The 19583-nt window shown below is 47.2% G+C and overlaps 1 protein-coding gene across 1 annotated transcript; it reads right to left on the reverse strand.

Moving 5' to 3' along the window:
• Positions 1 to 11861: 11861 nt before the first annotated feature.
• On the reverse strand, positions 11862 to 18612 carry NHLH2 (nescient helix-loop-helix 2). Its single transcript, XM_083420884.1, has 2 exons — positions 18305 to 18612; positions 11862 to 13660 (listed from the first exon to the last, which is right to left on the reverse strand). The coding sequence occupies exon 2, from the start codon at positions 13658 to 13660 to the stop codon at positions 13259 to 13261; it is 402 nt and encodes a 133-aa protein (XP_083277010.1). The 5' UTR covers positions 18305 to 18612; the 3' UTR covers positions 11862 to 13258.
• Positions 18613 to 19583: the final 971 nt, after the last annotated feature.

Genomic DNA, 19583 nt, shown 5'->3' on the forward strand with positions numbered 1-19583 from the left:
AGCACACGCACCATGATTTGCGGTATATTGCCAGGTCAAAAACTGACTCTCAGATAAAAGGGTGAAATATCATTTTATAAAGGCAATAGTCTGATGCGTTTTAATGTTAAGTTTCTTAGAAACACCACCACCACCCACATTTTAAGGGCTTAAAAAAAAACCCCAAACCCCGAAGTATCACAAAAGGCACCATTAGGCTGTGCATACAAGACTTGCCTGAATTTATGCTGATGAACCCACAAGCTGATCGCACAAAAAGGTGCCACTAAAAACTGTTTTCTTTTGCCATTTATCAGGGTCAGTCAGAAACGAATTCTTGCCTAGGTGAGATTTATTATTTAACAGGGCTTTTTTCTCAGTCGGAACTCGCCAGAACTTAGTTCTGACACCTCTCAGGTGGGCGCCATTGCCATTATGAGAGAACAAGGGAGGTGCTCATGGAGAGTTCTGGCACCTCTTTTTCTAGAAAAAATAGCAGCGATATTTAGCCATCCAGCATAGATGTCACAAGTCTTATAGCACCTCAAAGGATTTATTACAGCATAAGCGTTGATGGACAACATATAGAGATATTCAAAGGTGAAGGAAAGGAAGATGCGGAGCTAACCTAATAGATACCATTGAGTGCAGCTTCTGAATTTTCTTCTGTCTATATACTAATGATGTTTCTATTTCCGAGGACGATCCCTGTTTTAGGGTGGAAAGCTGGCCAGGGACTGGAGTGACTCATGTTTTCATTCTCCCATCCGCACCGATAGGAAGCTTTTCTTCTCTGTCATGTGGCCTCCCCTCCCCCCTCCATCTCCCAAAGGAGGTGACAGACGGTCCTGTAATTTGGTTGCATGCGCTCGACTGAAGCAACACCTGCCTCCATCCCAAGGGGGCTCAGAGGGGCTCATCCCAAACCAGCGAAGAGCCAAAGACAAATCTGAAGCCCACATCCTGGGGAGGGGGAGAGAGGAGAAGGAGAGAGATTTATCCTGTTCTTAATGGAAGGAAATGCAGAAGGGGGCTTCCAGTTGAGAGAGAATAAAAGAGCAAAGGGAAATGCGCCTGGTATTTAAACGACACGTCCATCGACACAAAAGGGTTATATTAATTGGGTACAGGGTTATACAGTTCGGCAAAGGAAGGAAGGCAGGAAAGAAGGAAGGAAGGAAGGAAGGAAGGAAGGAAGGAAGGAAGGAAGGAAGGAAGGGATAGGAAGATGCAAAACCTATTGAAGGGACAGTAAGAAACCTAGACTGTAATAGAGGAGATAATCTCAAATATCTATTCATAGAAATGCACTGGGGAAACCCCTTGTCAAGGTAGCTCCCAGATGAAACTCAGCTGGCCCATTTCTCCTCCACGTGAGCAGAAATAAGAAAAGGCCACCAAAGCCCATGGAAATCCTTTTCAGTATTTTCCCAAAGTATCCTAAGAACTTTGTTGAACCATTCATCCCTTCAACAAAGCCATACTTAAGAGGGGAAAGACTGGAGGCATGTCCTGTTTATGGGGGCCCCCATCCCACTGCCGGAGAAACACGGCTTGACACCCAGGGCTCTCTAGTCAATAAAAATGGCAAATCATGATAGACACTTTGGCAATAAAAATAAAATTAAAGGACAAAGTCCATTTATGTAACCCAAAATGCTGCTGTCCGTGGCTGACTTGTATTTTGACACATCTGATGCACTGGCTTATGAAATCAAGTTCTGTCACATAGTACTGAATGTTTACGGTTTGAGTTTGGCAGGGGAGAGAGGTTGAAAATGATATGTTAAAACACACACACACACACACATGATGACCTTTGACAAATGAGTAGTTTGGGATATGAGCAAAAGCTGAGCAGGGACCAGATATATTATGTCTCATACTGTAAGTCCTCAACCTACTTTTGTCTCTAGCAAACAAGTTTAGCAAATTTTTATACTTGTATAACCTGTTTGACCAGAGGTAGCATAGCAGAAGATATGTGTATTGTATCATTTGATTGGGTGCATCTTCCAGAATGATTGTCTGTATCCAGCCTGAGCTGGAAGCCAGGAAGTCGCCTGTTCAAATCCTGCTTCAGTCACTAAAAAAGGTAAAGGACCCCTGACGGTTAAGTCCAGTCACAGAGTCTGGGGTTGCGGCGCTCATCTCGCTTTACAGGCCGAGGGAGCCAGCGTTCGTCTGCAGAGCTTTTCCTGCTCATGTGGCCAGCATGACTAAGCCGCTTCTGGCGCAACAGAACACTGAACCCAGAGCAGCACATGGAAACGCTGTTTACCTTCCTGCCGGAGTGGTACCTATTTATCTACTTGAATTTTTTTGGCATGCTTTCGAACTGCTAGGTTGGCAGGAGCTGGGACCGAGCAACGGGAGCTCAACCCGTCATGGGGATTCGAACGGCCGACCTTCTGATTGGCAAGCCCAAGAGGCTCAGTGGTTTAGACCATAGCGCCACCTTACATAAGGCAAGATGAGTGGTGGTACCTGCTGACAGGCTCCCTCTCTTCCTATGTTTGCTTTGATGTTGCTTTGGAAGTTCTTGCTTCTGTTGGTTTTATATAACTGCTGCTTTGAATACATTTTATGTAGAAATGAAATAATTAATAAGCTCTCTCCTTTTCATCCCTCATGTGCAGCATGGGGATAATAATGCTGAACTGAACTGACCATTCCATTGTATGGATTCTGAGAGACTATACCTGAAGCAGATTGAACATTCTAAAATGCTGTGTACCTACAAAGCAAATGGGGATATATTTGCATTATTTACAACAATGCCTCTGCTTTGAACACACCTTTTCTGAGGCACAGTGCCAACAGAAATCCAAAATGGCAATTTTAAAATGTGATAAATAAATCCATTAATTCCACTCACCCATCCATTAGTACTGGTTTACTACACCCTTTCTATGCCTGCATATTTGCAGACTGCATTGCCATTTCCCTACATGCTTTATTCTTCTATTTTGTACTCACATTCCAAGTCCAGAGTTTTGCAAAGAAGCATACTAAAACCAGTACAATTAAAGACAGGAATACTGGGTGCCTATGAGAATAAAAAGCTAGGCTTAACTTCTTTGTTTCCTCATAGCATAGCCCATACTATCATACAAACACTTATGTTTCTTTATCCTTTTGGCTAGTGGGCACATTTGGAATTTTGAGAAACTGCCATGGCTGCCATTGTGTGTCTGTGTGTGTGTGTGTGTGTGTGTGTGGCATAATGCAAAATGGCTGCCATAGGAGAGGTCAAGCCTGTGCAAACCGGAACTGTATTCCCCCACTGTGGAAACATTGATCAAACTGTATTCCATGCATTGTGAATTTTAGAATTTTAGACCTTGCACACCACCGTATAAAGCTCTGGTGGGTTCAGTTATGCCCTCAGTTATGCCATGTTGGTGACCCCAGCAGTAGACTAATAAAAATCTGGATTAGAAGGTACAACCAAATATAGCAATGGCCTGGAAACTTCCATGGTGGCCTATGTGCTTAGCTCAGCCCAACAGGTATCACATTTATTTCCTGCTGGTGACCATGACAGTCAAACATTCAGGTAAAACATTTCCCAACAATGTATCCCCACGCCAAACTGTTGTTGAATTTCTGTCTTTCTAGGTGCTGTTAAGGGCATCAGAATTGTGCTAGAACGTGCTCCTTACTGAGGCCTTTTTAAAAAGAACTATCCACAGCAAAGAACGCAGCAGATGTTTCCTTATCAGACGAAAGGGTAAGGTACCAGTAATGCTAAGAACAATTAGTCAGATTCTTAAAACTCCCCAAATCTGCAAATGTCTCTTTAAAAGGGCACCGCTGGTATTTCTGTGCATCTCCCATTCCTTTCAATAGGATTTGCAGATATTTCCTGCTGGGTTGTGTGGGGGAAGTATTGCGTGTTCACCTGCACTGTAACCTGGAAGTGACAAAAACGAAAACTTTTAAAAGCACAAGATGTGTCAGCAGATGGACGGCCTCGTACCAAGGACCAGCTGCCAACGTTGCCCTCGGCCACTTCGATGCTGCTCCCATTGAAGGTGGCGCAAGAAGGATCTATTTTACAGATGCACCGTTTAGTCATGGCTTGAGGAGCATCTGCAGTCCTGAGGATTTTAGTGCTCTGTTCATCTCAGTTAATGTAATTAAGTATTTGGATTCCAGTGAATAGTAATTGCTCCCCAAAAGCTGATCTCTGGCTTTTCTCTCACTGCATTCCATATTTTCATAGCTGTGAGTGATTCGGGGGGCGGGGCGGGCAGGAATGGCCACTGTGCTTGAAAGTGAAACCTCTTGCTGAAAGGCTGAGCCAACTGCTAACTGGAGTACAGTGGTACCTCGGTTACAGATGCTTCAGGTTACAGATTCTGCTAACCCAGAAATAGTACCTTGGGTTAAGAACTTTGCTTCAGGATGAGAACAAAAATCATGCGGCAGCAGCAGGAGGCCCCATTAGCTAAAGTGGTGCTTCAGGTTAAGAACAGTTTCAGGTTAAGAATGGACCTCTGGAACGAATTATGTTCTTAATCCAAGGTACCACTGTACGTCTTGCTTCAGCTCCTTTTTTGTGCAATTTGCCATTCAAAGCAAAATGAAGAGTTGCTTTATTCATTAGGGATTCTTCTCCTAAAAGTATTATACTCTTGACTTTTCAAACCGCCTTGATGCTTCAAGTACAGATTGTACAGATATATGATTTCTACTTGGCAATTGCCCTGCTCCTTTTCATCCTTAAGGATTTGCCTTGGTGCTCCTATGTGTACATCCTATTTGTTTTAGTACTCATTCATCAAAAATGTGTTCAGTTTGTTACTTGCATTAGTATTCTTTCCTTCCTGAGTTAATTTTTTTACCACTGGCTGTGATGTTAGTTTCTCCTGTTGCCCAGTGGCTGCTATTTTATCTGAATAAAATGAGGCTCCAGTGCCTTGGGGGGGGGGAGGGGAGAAATGATATCCTCCACATACAAAATGGCAGCCCGTACTTGGCAGCAACCATTTTTGGTGGCATTTTTCATTTTATCTATCTGCTGTGCCTTGGAATCTAGCATACTGTGCTAGATCTAGCATCTAGCATACTGTGGGTACACAAAATGGTAGTTGCCAGGAGAAGGCTGCCAAGCAGGCACCTTAGGCAGGCAAGGCTATTCACCCCTGATGGCACAAATGGGTATCAATGGAAGTCCTGAATGGGATTCCCGTTCATATCATTCATGCTTTACATTTGTTTTGGAACGGTTGATAACTGACCAAGTGGACCCCATTCAGTACAATTTTACATTTGATCTGGAGATAATAATAATAATAATAATAATAATAATATTTATACCCCACCCACCTGGCTGGGTTTCCCCATCCACTCTGGGCAGCTGCCAACAGAATATTAAAAACACAATAAAACATCAAACATAAAAAACTTAAATAGGGTTGCCTTCAAATGTCTTCTAAAAGACAGATAGTTGCTTATTTCCTTGACATCTGATGGGAGGGTGTTCCACATGGCGGGTGCCACTACCGAGAAGGCCCTCTGCCTGGTTCCCTGTAACCTCACTTCTCGCAGGGAGGGAATTGTCAGAAGCCCCTTGGAGCTGGACTTCAGTGTCTGGGGTGAACGATGTGGGTGGGGACACTCCTTCACGTATATAATGCAATGGTCACACTCCTAGTGAGTGACACAGAGAGAAATTTGTCCTCCTATAAGCTGCCAGTCTCTTGGGATAAGTCTCCTTAGCAGGAGTCATCAACCCAGTGCCCAGGGGCACCACGCCAACCACAATGGCCTTCACTGGTGCCTCTGGAGTCCCAGGCTGCAAACTTCCATGTTTTCCTGTTGCTGTTATTTTTTTTAAAGTCTCTAGCCCTCCAAGAAAGAAAGTTATAAAGCAAAATGTGCAGCTACCCTTCCAAGCAACTTCTGTGAAATGAGCAAGCTTGGTCACTGCCGCCCGTCAGTGTTTTTAACCAATGAGTGAAGTCAGAACTGCAAATGTTAAGTGTGTTGTCCAGACCTGAGGCAATAGGAATCCTTAGGGTCCAAAAGAGGTGCTGTTTTCCCCTCCGCTTTCTGTGATTTCCTGTTATTTCAAGCCCCCATGGCAGCCATTTTGCAACCGGCACTCCAAGCAAAAAGATTGGCAACCCCTGTCTTACAAAATATAGGGGGCAGGCAGATCGAGTGGTACTGATACATCTGGCTTCGTGACATCCACAATGCCATTTAGGATGCTGTATCTCTCGTGTGCTTCTATCCTGATAGGCATGGTTTTGAACTGCCCATCCGTTGCCCCATGGGGCCCTATGCCATGCTGGCACAAATGCACCTCACGAGTATGCACAGGGTTGAAAGCACGATAAATCAATGGAAGGTCCCCAAAGACTTCATATGCAATGAGCCCCAAACCTAACCTAGTCACAACTCTACATTTTCACAACTGGGTCTAGATCACTATAGCATACTGCTATTTTAATTTTTGACTTTTCATCCTAGTCTTTGGTGGCTTTGCAGCAATTTACAGAACAAGAATTTGGCGGCAGCAAACCTACATTCGGCTGCCATTGCCTGAGCCCTTCGACTGTATCACTACACTTATGCATGAAACCACTAACTTTGTCCTGCCAGATGTTTACTTATTATTTCGCCAACTTATATAGGCTGCTCGGTATGTATGAAAGTATCTCAGAGCCGTTTACAATCAGGAGACAAAGACTCTAAACGAACAAAGAGTCAAGGACACTAAAACATGGAAAATAAATGTGCGTATGCAGAGAACAAACAACCAAGAGAGAAAAGCATCACAAGAGATGGGGGTGGGGAATCAAATACTCCAGATTCCTCGTCAGGTCTTGAGAGGCCACCGTTGTGCTCCCGCTAACAAGGAAACCATGCAATTCAGTACCATTCACACATGCACTCAGAAACCAAGAAGTGGATTAAGTACACATCCCTTTTCCAAATCACAATCTGTATGTACTCAAAATAATACAGTAATAATAATAATCATAATCATAATACATAGTGTTGGTCTAGCAGGGAGATGCAAGCGCTGCAGGAGGGCAAAAACCTTTAGTGCAACCAACCAGAATCACACAAAACAGTGAGCAAACTCTCCTTAAAAAAAAATTAAAAAATTGAATGACCGGAAGAGAATGAGAGTGGCGCCATACTTTGTCCCTTAAAGGCTTAATTGATTTTATTATGGCATTGCTTTTGTGGACTGGAGCCTCTTTCAACAGATGCAGGAAGTGTCATCTTCAGCTGCCCGATATAAACTCTATGACACATCTCTTGCATTTCCTCCTGGGGTCCTGTTTACATCCCCATAGCTCAACTGCTGGAGCAGGAGACCCTTAATCTCAGGGTCGTGAGTTTGAGCCCATGTTGGGCAAAAGGTTCCTGCATTACAGAGCGTTGGACCAGGTGACCCTGGTGGTCCCAACTCTACGACCCCCAAGCACCACTGTATCCAAGAGGCATTATTGAGGTACAACACTCATAACCACTCACAGCATTGCATTAGTGGGCCATTTCCCAGAGAATGTTCTGTCTGGCTGACGGAGCTCTGGCCTGCCTGGTCTCACATAGCAAAGTGGACTAAGTTCATGACATTTCACAGGCACTTCATAAGTAATATGTTCCCTATGTGGAGATAGTCTCTATAGCAAAGAGAGGGGAAAGTGTATTTGAAGCACTGCATGGGATGGGAACACAATGCACAGTAGCCCGGCCCAAAGAGATGTAACAAAAGAAAAACAGAGCATATCATACATGACAATATACATGGGTTTTTTTTCCTCCTGGCTTTCTGCTATATTATCCACCCTTAATCCCTTTTATTTCTGCCTTGATCTGCTCAGTTCATTGTTTGGAGGTTTCAAGTCAATAACACCATGAGATCCAAGGAACATTTACTCAAAATTGAAATCCATTTGTTTTTAAATTCTTCATTCGATGAAAACATCCCTGTTTCTTTAAGAATTTGCAAGCCCCCGGGGATACGATTGTTTTCGCAATCATCTCTCAATGCTTTCCCTGAGTTTCTAATTTCATGTTGTTCATAAATGTTGCTATTTATCCCAGAGAACTGAGTCACTAGGTGTATTCCTCATAGAACGGAGTTGGAAGGGACCCGGAAGGTCATTAGTCCAACTCCCTGCCCTGCCCTAGATTTAAAAATGAAAACACATTCACATGTGTGGGCGCATGCGTACATTGGCTTAATATTTTTTGCTACTTAATAACACTATAATCACAAGATCTTTAATGCTTGCTGGTGTTGTTAAACAGATTTAACTTTATTTTTTCCTTTTGTTCTAATATTGTGGAATATTTTGAATTGGTGCTGTCTTTGTACTTGTTATATGTCTGTATACATTATGTCTATGACAGAGCACTATAGTAGAAAAGAGTTTGGTTTAGTTATATTTAGACTACTATATACATTACCATTCTGTTTTGTGTACTCATATCCCCATCTGAAGGCGTGGTTTTTTTAATGTAGGGAAAATCTAACACATGAAATGATCTTGAGGAGTTTTCCCCAGCGCAGTAGATTCAGGGCAGACAAAAGATTTGCACAATGCAAGATGGAGTGGTGGTCATTAGCTTAGACACCTTTAAAGGGAAATGCGACAAATTCGCAGAGGACAGGCTATCAGGTTAACCATGAACACTCCATGAATCCTCCACAAGCAGCAAACCTCTCGGCATCAGTTGCTGGTAGAGTGGGGTCGGGCTGTGGCCTTCAGACCCTCTTCCTGACATGCCAGCTTCTGACCCCCAGATATAATAAATGCATCCATGAAAAACGATGACATACAAAATCAAACTAAGGCATACACACATACTGAGACGAATGAGGTCATTTGATTTTCTTTTTTCTTCGAAGGAACAGAGATGTATTTACAGCAGTGTGACTAGTTCCTCTGCACTGGGCACTGAGCCAAGGGGGGCATCGCAGGGTACCACAACTATGGCGGAACAGAAGGCAAGAGGCAGGGGCTGCAAAATTTGGACCCTGCTCAGGCCACTGCCAAAATTTGAAAGACCAAAGTCCACCCTGGAAGGAAACCATCTCTTGAGTTTCTGCTAGCCAACTGATACAAACTCTCTTCCTGACCCTGAATCATCTAGTTGTTCTTTTAATAAACTTTCTCTTTCTTTATCACCTCCTGGGCTTCTTCCTTCTTTTCTGCTTCCAGTTATCTTCATCTCTTTCCATGCTTGGATCACCACACCTCATTTCCCCGACATGCAAAATCCCTGCCAATTGATCTTCTACTCCTGCATTTGGTCTTCAATAAACTCTTCCTCCTAGCAGCACACTCTTGAAATTTCCTGTGACGTCCCCCATCTCCCTTTCTACCAGCCTGTTGGTCTTCAGACATCCTTTTTAAGCTACACAACTAACACACCTCGAGTTACTGCCCCGCTTCTTGAGTTGTTCTCTCACAACCCACTCCAGCTTTCCATCCTCTCTGCACATCTAAAATTACACTTTGTAAATTGCTTTCTTCTCTCACTCCTCTTGGCTCCCTTGCAACCTTTGATATGGCTGATCTCTCCACTTCAGTTGCTCCCCAGATTTTGTTCTTAGTCCTTCACTTTGCACTCTTCCTCATAGTCATTTAGTCAGTTCATACTTTCTGCAGTTCATACTTCCTGCCCTTCTGGGTCTTCTAACAACTCCAGATGTCTTCCCTAGGCTACTTTTTTCCTATATACCTGATCACCACCTCAATACGGGGGAAGCAAACAAACAAATCCATGTCTTCCAATTTAAGTATTCCCCATGCTATTTTATTTCTCTCTCCATCAATATTCTCAATCCTCACTCTTCTCAACAGGCTGATCTTTGATTTCTCTCTTTTCTGTCCCTGCACTTGTTTTCAAGCTAAATTTTTAACTTATTGAAATCCCTTCGTCTCCCCCAGCGCCTTGCCCTACCAAAAACTGTAATTTATGGTATTTAACCATTTCATATGTAAACTGCTTTTGTTTTCCCATTTCACTCTTGAGCTCATCTCAGAGCTTGCATGTGGATCTAATTTCGCCTCTTCTCTTCTCTTCCTCCTCCTGTTTCTTATTTGCTTCTTCTTACCTTTAAAGGTAACCATGGACTTGGGACTTTTTTACTTTCTCTTTAGTTGCCTTCTCCCTACCCTTCTAATGCCTAGCAGGTAAAAATGGGAGGGCTTTGCTGAGCATTGCAATCCCCTAGCCCAGTGCTTTTTTTCTGGGGGGGACGCACACCCCTAAACATTTTGTGAATCTAAGTTTGGCCTCATTGAGGGGCAGTACAGTGGTACCTCGGGTTAAGAACTGAATTCGTTCTGGAGATCCTTTCTTAACCTGAAACTGTTCTTAACCTGAAGCACCACTTTAGCTAATGGGGCCTCCTGCTGCTGCTGCCCAATTTTTGTTTTCATCCTGAAGCAAAGTTCTTAACCCGAGGTACTATTTCTGGGTTAGCGGAGTCTGTAACCTGAAGCGTATGTAACCCGAGGTACCACTGTATTTCAATATGAGTAGGAAAATGAGAATACCCCTAAGCATTTTTAGGGGGGGAGCACTGCCCTAGCCCATGGCTTTGTACCACCCCAGCTCTACTCTGTTTATTTATAAGGTTTCCAGCAGATAGACAGCAGCCAAAGATAAAAATTAAAAAGTCTGTCAGATCCACCAGTCTCTTCCCGGTGTGTGCCATCCTTCAAGCCTCTACTGTTCCTGAATTATAACACTCAACATTTCTATAATGCACTTTACATACATTATCCCAGTAATCTTTACAAGCGCTTGTTAAACCTATTATCCCGACAGGGTTCTCATAGGACAGGCTGCTGCCTTCTGGGACTGAGCTGAACCAAGGACATCCCATCCCTCTCTTAGCCACGCTACAAGACCAAAAGAAAACTAGGGCTCTGCGGGTCACACACAATGCCAAATAGGTCCAAATTCTTATTGTTCAGCTGCCTGCGCACCATCCTCATGTGCTCAAGCATGTCTGGTTTGGCTTGAGGATTTATTGCAATCTGCTCCCCAAGATCCAGCTCAACACTCCCAGATTCTTACCAAACCTTTAAAGCTCAAGCTTTTATGGCAGGTGCCTCCATGGACTCCATGCAATTTGAAGCCAGAGCAATGGCATCCCAGACTGTGGCTAAAGTCCTGGAACAATGATGCTGCCTCTAACGTAAACCTTTCCACTGAACCTTTTTCAGGCGGTCAGCTTTTTGGAGAAGCGGCGTTGAAAGATGTCCTTGCAGAATCAAAAGATAAGAGAAAAATCTTGCTGACCCAAAGAGATGACAAGCGCCCTACCAGGCCTTTCTCTTCCTCCTCTTCTCACTTTCGTCCCTTTCGCCCCCAGAATAGGCAAAAGGACGTCAGATTCAGACCTCAATTCTTTGAAGCAGCAGCAGCAGCAGCAGTCAAGTGTCCCATTTTATTCTATCTAGTTTTCACTCTTTTGCGTTTTTCTCTACAGATCAAAGTTGCAATCTGACTTACCTGGGAGTAAGTCCCGTAGAACTCCGTTGGACTTACTTCTCAGTAGACGTGCACACTACTGCACTGCAAAAGGGTATTAATAATAATCAGCAAATAAGAGGACAATCTAATTTCCAAAGGATCATACATATATATATATATACAGTGGGAAGGAATACATAATACTTATGCAGTACTATAGGGCTAGCCATCTAAACACAGACAAACAAGAGTGATTTCCTGTTTCTCTGTGCAGAGTGCAGTGGGACTATCTATTATACAGGTTACTGCAAAAGTTCCACACATTTCAGGTGGCTTAGAAGGGAGGTACTCTTAATGGATTGTACGCTTGGAATAGCTGGTGTATTGTTGTATTGTAACCAAAATTAAAAACACCAGTTTTGCTTTATAATTTTATTTATATGCAAAACAGTGCACCATTCATGAGAGATATGAAAAACGCTTCCGATAGAAACCAGATTTTCTATTTTCACTACAAAATATTGCCTTATACAAAGCAACACACACACACCAAAAAACCCTGAAAAAGACTAAAATCTTTGGATAACAGATGGTTTTTTTCTTTCTTTCTCTAAAACGTACTTTTGTTTTAAGAGATTCACAGCAAAAGAGCATGAAACATTTTCTGGTTGTCAACTTTTTTGGTTGTCATAAAGGAAAGTAGTCCTGTTTCTTCCCTTAAAAAGAACAAAACAAAAAAGTCTGTAAAAAACACACATAAATATACACACGCTCACAAAAAGACAGACGTACGGACAAACAAACAAAAACTACTTCCCTTATAAATGGTTTGCAAAATACCTTTTAGACAGAATTACAAGTCAGAATAACCATACACATTAAAAAAAACAAAAAACTTCAAGTGAAGTGCTAGTTTTGATTCCACACACAAAATAAATTTTCAAGGACAAAGTCTGAATATATAAAATACGCTTAGAAACAGGGGAAGTGGTCCAATAAACCCAGAGCAAAACGAAACCCACAATCTGGTTCCCAACAAACACTTCCAAAGTCAGACAATTATTCCACAGAAGAAGAAAATGTAAACACTTGACTATAGAAAACCAGTTGGCACAAAAGTCTTCAACGCAAAACCTTTACCACTCCCAAAATTTTAAAAAATAATCTCGGGGGAAAATACTCTACTTCTGCTAACCCAAAATAAAAAATAAATAGTTACTTTTGAACTGCACTCCTGGATCACATGTTTTAAGGTCGCAAGCAGTCGAGACTTTTTGGATCTAGAGAAAGGGGCACTTTGACAGTTCAGGGTCTTTTGTGGGTTTTGTTCCCCCCCCCCCAAAGAAGATCTCCACTTTCTGCAATGGGAGCTGCCCGGTGGGTAGGGGGAACCTGGCAGGCGGCAACCCACCCATGGGGACCCCCTCGGGTGGAGGGACCCGTTCCATTTCAAGTTTCTCTGTTAGGGCCCGATTCAGGAAAGCCCTTTAAGGCACGAGCTTAAAGCCAAGGGATCTCCCGCCAAGCTGCCGTCGGGATCTTAAACACTTTGCTGAATTGGGACCCTACCGCGGAGCGGGGGAGTTGCTTCAGGGCGGGGATCAGAAGGAAGAGGCGCGCCCTCGGGGCGCAGGAAGCCGCGCGGTGCGCTTGGCTTCCAGCGCGGGCAGCGCCTCTGCAAAGCGCCGGGGGAGCCTAGGACGGGCCTTCGGGGGACCCCTACCGGCTTGCCGCCGTCCACCCCACCCCGGGCCCTGGGTTTCTTGCCCTCTCCGCCCCGCCTGGCGCCGCCCCTGGAGGGAGGCGCGCGCCTGTCCTACACGTCGAGGACGTGGTTGAGATAGGAGATGTAGCAGATGGCCAGGCGCAGGATCTCGATCTTGGAGAGCTTCTTGTCGGGCGGCAGCGTGGGCAGCAGCTTGCGCAGCTCGGCGAAGGCCAGGTTGAAGGCCTCGACGCGGATGCGCTCCCGGGTGGCGTGCGCCGAGCGGTACTTGGCGGTGGCGCGGCGCCGGCGGCGCTTCTCCTCGCGGCTCAGCGGCTGCTGAGGGTGCGGCCCCGGGCGACCCTCGCCGCCGCCTCCCGCCCCGTCGCCGTCGGGCGCCTCCAAGTCCGAGGCGCAGCAGCTGCGAAGCCCCTTGGCCTCCAGGGACTCCGGGTCCGACGGCGCCGACGACGGGTGGTCCGAGTCCAGCGCCTGGTCCGGGCTCAGCATCATCTGGCAAAGAGAGAAGGCACCGTCAGCAGCGACGCCCAGAAAGAGGACCGCCAGCCCCTCACCCTCGACGGCAGCCTGGCGAGCCAAAGCGCCAACCAGGGTTTCTCAGACTTATGGAGAAGAAATACATTGGTAAGCAAAGAGAAATAACTCCCAGCAGGGCTTGATTTATAACACAGAACACAACTGCTTTATAATATAATTGTGGGGCGTCCAGAAAGTAGAAAGCGACGCAGCTTCATAAGAACTTGAAGAACATTCCCAAAGTATAATTAGAAACGAGCCTCTTGCATATGCACCTAAAGCATGTATACAAACTCAATGAGAGGTGTGAGCTTCCTTTTGCTGGACAATCTCATTTCTACTATGAGATGGTCATCAGCATCTCTTGATGCTTTTGCTCTCATTTTGAGAACAGATCTATCCATATTCTGCAAATAAAATTTCTTTTGCTACCATACCATGCTACACTGAAATGTTTGAATGTTTATTTGATTGTCCTTGAATCTCCCGGCCAAACCAGTGTGGCGCGCCAACACCCCTTGAAAACCACGGGGTTAGGCTCTCCCCTCACTGCGACTGGCGCAAGCTTTGCAGTGCAAGCTTTGCATTGGAGGAATCCCGTTTCCATCAACTGTGACACAAAGTAGCTGGAGTGGGACCAGGCAAAGAGACCCAGGAAGCTCTGGGCGAGGGCAGCTGGGAGGCAGAAGACTTAACGCGGGCATAGAAGTACTTCCAAGCGGGCGAAGCACTTCGCCATGCGCAGCCCTTGCCATATTTGTTTGTTAAATTTGTAGAGCGCCCTTCACCCGAAGATCTCAGGGTGGCTCACAATAGAAAAATACAAGATCAAATTACAAAGCGTGAAAAAACAGGCCAAGAATTCTCCCCCTCGCACAAGTGCATTTAAAAGCATCTAGGCTGCATATCAGCCCAAGGTTTGGTTGAAGAGGAATGTTTTTGCCTGGTGCCTAAAGGTGAACAGGGCAGACCTCGGCAATTTTTCGTAATATGGCGCCAGGTGTGAAGCCGACATTTGGTGCCCCCAAATAGGTCTTCGCAACTCTGGCTCTTCTCAATCTTGTGCCCTCTTGGCTCGGCACCCTGTGCGGGAGAACCACCTGCGCCACCATAAATCTGGCGCTGAGTAAGGAAGGCGCCAGGCGAGCCTCCTTGGGGTGAGCACTGCACGAACGAGGACCTACCTCAGATAAGGCCCGTTCTGGTGTTGCTACCAGGGGTCTCAGATTTCAGCGGTACCCTGTGGGGTGCCAAAATTCAGCGCCCCTCGCCCGACTCTCGCCTTCCATTCCACCTCCTGGTTGCGGCGCCACTGAGGACCCGCACCGGTCGCGCTCCGCTAAATCTGCCTCTGTTGCCCCCCTCTGGACCTCTCACAGAGGGGGCACACGAAGAAGGGCCTCCCATGGGGAGACCGGTATTGTTATCGCTACTCTTCCATTGTCTCCTGAGACCGACGGTGCCAACCAAGAGAACAGCATGTAGATATGGGCAGCGTTTGGGCGGTGCAGAGTGCTGCGTAACGACCCTTGAGCCATTCTCCTTCCAGGGGGCTGCCATGACCCCCGACTGGTCCATAGGCAGTTACAAACGGGGCGGGCGACGTGGGGGGGGGGGAGGCCTTGTCTAGGCCACCTATCTAAGTCCAAAGGAGAAGCGAGATTCGAAGCAGGGACCTGCTTCGAGCCAGAGTCAGAGCTATGTCTCTTTAGCCACCACGGCCGCGCTGTCCAAACTCCCAAAGAACTGACCACAGCGCACGCGCTCTCTGTCTCTCTCTCTTTCACGCGCAAGCAATATTATTGCCGTTTTTACGTTGCTGTTCTTTTACAATTGCGTTGACATGACTATGCTATCGATACCGATCTGCCAGCACAACATTTTCAGCAATTCAGGCCACACATTGAGGGCGGGCAGGATGGAACCTTATCCAGCTTCTAGATCAACGGGTGCTTATTAACATTATCATAGAATTCCATAGAATTGGAAGGGACCCCGAGGGTCATCCAGTCCAACCCCCTGCAATGCAGGAATCTCAACGGGCCCGAACATTTCATAGACGGGAGGGCGGAGGAAAGGACAGAAAGCTTAAAGGAAGGGCTCTGTAGCCTCTTTTGCTGGACCTACTATGTAACAGGGCAGTTAATCGTTCTTATCTATTCTGATTTATACTTTGTCTTAATTTATTGCTGCGCGGGCACGCTCAAAAAAGCCCGCTGCTCCGTTTATGTTTCGTTTACAAAAGAAAAATAACAATAGCCTTAGCAATCCAAACCCAGCTCCCAAACAACGGAATCGACATTAAATGTTTCGAAGTGCGCTATCCTACAAAGGTTTATTCGGAAGTAATCGAAACTCGCTCCCACGTAAAGGGTATGTGAGAGTGACGCAAATAAGACTGGTTTTGTCTTCCCGCTTTCTAAATCCAAATCCAAAAGTTACGTTGCCGTTGCTACGGAGAGACCAGTTCTGAACTCAAAAGGCCGCCCCGCTCCCAGGCTGAGCCTCGATTCCGACCTCGGCGTGAAATACAGAAAGTCGGACTATTTGGGGAGCTATTTGTGGTTTGTTGCGCCTCGCGAGCGGATGCCAACGCCCTGAACGTCGAGGAATGCGGTTTTTAAGTCGGTGAGTTAGTTAGGCATCGGAGAGAGTGCCCTCCTCTCCTGGCGAGAATCTCAGCTCCCGAAGGCGATCCGTTTTCGGTTCACCACCTAACAATGGACCAGACAATGCAAGGTCCGAGATCAAGATTTCGACCGTCGGGAATAGTTGCAGCCTGGCGACGCGAGGATCCAACTGCATTGAAAACAGCAACCTTAGGGAGAAAGCGCCGGGTGTTGTTTTTGTTTAAGGATCCTGTTCGTGTCTGGTGGTTTTCCTCGCACGCGTAGGAGCAGGCGGGGGGAGGGACTGTTCAAAGGGATGTTAACATGCCTGTTTTGCAATCTGTGCCCCCCCCCCGCGGCAAATGCATATACCAGAACAATGTTGTAAACCGCCCTGTGACCTTCAGATGAAAGGCGGTATACAAATACGTATAATTCAGGGGCACTTAAACTCTCTCGGCTCCGGTGGATTTAGTTTGCTTAGCAGCTGAAGGAAGTGCGGGCAGCAATCAGGTGCACTTGCGAAGCTAAGCAGGGGCCGCTCAAATGGACCACAAGCTGAGCTTCCGGCCTTGCAGGGGGGTGGAGTAGATGGCCCTCGGCGCCCCTTTCCGTCCCAAGGCCCGTTAATGCGAGGCTGGAGTCTGAGGAGGAGGAGGGAGAGCGGCCCCCGGCCAGGCCCCTCCTCCTCCAACCCACAAGTGGCTCCCCGGCCACCTCGGTTGCCCGAGCGAGCGCCTTTCCGGAGCCGCCCTCGCTGGGGATCGGAGCGCTCCCCCGGGCGAGGATCCTGAAGGGCCCTCGCCACCCATCGCCCCGTCGGTTCTAGGATGCGCCTTTGCCAAGGGAATGAGCGCGCCTTGCCATCTGTCAGGGAGAACTTCCAGGGACACGCGGGCATCTCAGAAAACAATGCAGTGCCAAGCAGGAGAGAATGACCCGGGGGACACTTGGGGGGAGGGGAGGGGTCACTGCAAACGGGGGGGGGAGGGTGAAGTTCCTGAGAAGAGGAAGTAGCTGGAAAGGCGATGGGGAGGGGACAGGGTCCCTGAGGACGAGGACAAGCATAAATTAAATTGTTTGTATTATTATTATTATTATTATTATTATTATTGCCAAGGCTTTGCAAAGCTCAGTGTTTTCGTTTACCAAAAATGACACACCGCCCTGGGATCTGCAGTTAAAAGGCGGCATATAAATCGAAATCAGCATCATCTAAAAGGTCCCCCTCCCGTTTAATGCCAGAGGAAATCATTATTATTACAAAGGATTTAAAGGAGAGCGGTGGAAATAAATATCGGGGAGCGATGGGAAACAGCCTGCCCTGGAAACCTGGCGCTGCGTAGGATCTCCAAAGCCCACCGGTGTTATTTGGCAAACAATGAGCCAATTACGGAAGTGTTGCTTTTGTCCCCGGTTCCGGGGCTGAACCTGGAGAAGATCTCGGGGACAGGCGAGGCGACGCGTTTCTCTCCGAAGTTGCTATCGGGTGTTTTTTAAAAATATATATAAAACAGGCGGAAATGCGTTTAAGATTTAAAAATAATAATACTAATATTCACAAGGAAATAATAGTCTAGCTGAAAAGCAAACGAACAACGCGAATGGAAAATAATGTTTTTGGAACGTAACAAGTCGAGGGTCTGTCTGGAATTTCCTGCGCTCCAGCGTTCGCCTTTGGAAGGCGGCTCGGCTGGGCTTCGGAGCCCAAGTTCTGCGCTGGAAGCCTCGTTTGCCCGAGCGAGCCTTGGATTTCGAAGGCATTTATTTCTGCTTGCCAAGTAAATCTATATACTTAGGCTGGCGACTCGAGGGAAGGTGCCTCCCCGGAACGTGGGTCTTCAGAGCCCTTTTAAAAACCATCATCATCATCATTTTTGAATTTATCTTTAAGGCACCTTCTTACGCAAATCCCTACGGCCTAACCGGGCCATCGCCCTGTTTTCCGTTCCGTTCGCATGAACGCTGCCCAGCCAGCCTCACCTGGTGAACATTTTTTAAAGGACTTTACCTTGCAGGAGCCTTGACGACACCCTTTCTTGCAACGCCTCCGACCCCCTTTTTTCCGCGCCTCAAATAAAATTCCAGAAAGGGTTCATCTTAGTCTTTGGACATGAAACAATACAAAAGGAGAAAGAGGGAGAGAGATAGAGAGGGGGGGCGGGGAAGTGATCCACATATGAAAAATAAATAAAAAATAAATCCTATCGCTAGACCGGAATCGTTTTCATCGCCTCGCAGAAATGGAAGCAGAGAGCGCAACTGTCAACAAACGAGAAATAAAATGCACTAGGGGAAAGAAAAAACAAAACATCCGGGCCGGGGGGGGGGGAGGAGATGCGGGGGGGGGGAGAAGAACGACACCTCCGCAGGTCTCTAACCAGGTCTCTCTAATGCCAGAGGACGCTGAATTGTGGCTTGATGCTTCCAGTGGTGCTGGTCAGCCGGCGCCTCCTGCCATAATCGGGGCGCGCAACAAAAGAGACGGTGCGCTAAGGAGGAAGGAGAGCGCGGTCCTCTCCGCGGGCGCGCAAGGCGACGGGCCCGACGGGGCTTTTGTTCAGACGACGCCTCTTCCTGCTCCTTCCTCCCTTCTCCGTCTCCCCTCGCCGCCTTGGCCCTTCTGCGGGAGGAAGGAGGGAGCCCAGGCCGCCTGCGGGGCCCCTTGCTGCCCATCAAGCTCTGGTGCGCATCGCTCCCGGGCTCCGCATGGAGGGAGCCCACCAAGCAGCCAGGGCCCCCCGGAGCCGAGGGCCGGCCTCTCCGGTAAGGGGGCTGGGGGTGGGCCGGGGGTGGAGAGATGCGTCGGGATCCCCCGCAGGTTCCGGTGGATTCTTGTCCCGGAGAAGCGGCTGGCTATAAAGGCGCAGGAGGGAGGAGGCGCCGGCATGTCCCCCCCCCCCCCAGCCGCGTCGAAGTTGCTACCCAATGGGCGATCCCATTGGACTGCCAGCGAGAGGCGCGTCGCTTAATTGGACTTGACATCTGTCACCGGGTGGGAGTTTCAGGGCCCCCAGATTGCCAGCCAGCCAGCCAGCCAGCCGCCCGGCTGCTCGGAGGGCAGCATCCGCGGGAGAGGAGAGATGGAGATGCGCGAGCCGCTCTCTTTCTCTAGCCGAGGACGATTCACACGTGCACCTTCGGCTTCCGCTGGGCGCTCGCGTGTGTGGAGCTGTCACCGGCCTTGCTGCTAGAGCTGCCCAACCCCGCAGTCCAGCATCATCTGCAAGAAGAAGCAGAAGCCTCGCCACCCCTGACCTTAAGCACGTTCTTGTTGTTGTTTCAGAACG

Source organism: Podarcis tiliguerta, assembly GCF_965153285.1.
Source record: "Podarcis tiliguerta genome assembly, chromosome: 17".
NCBI lineage: Eukaryota > Metazoa > Chordata > Lepidosauria > Squamata > Lacertidae > Podarcis > Podarcis tiliguerta.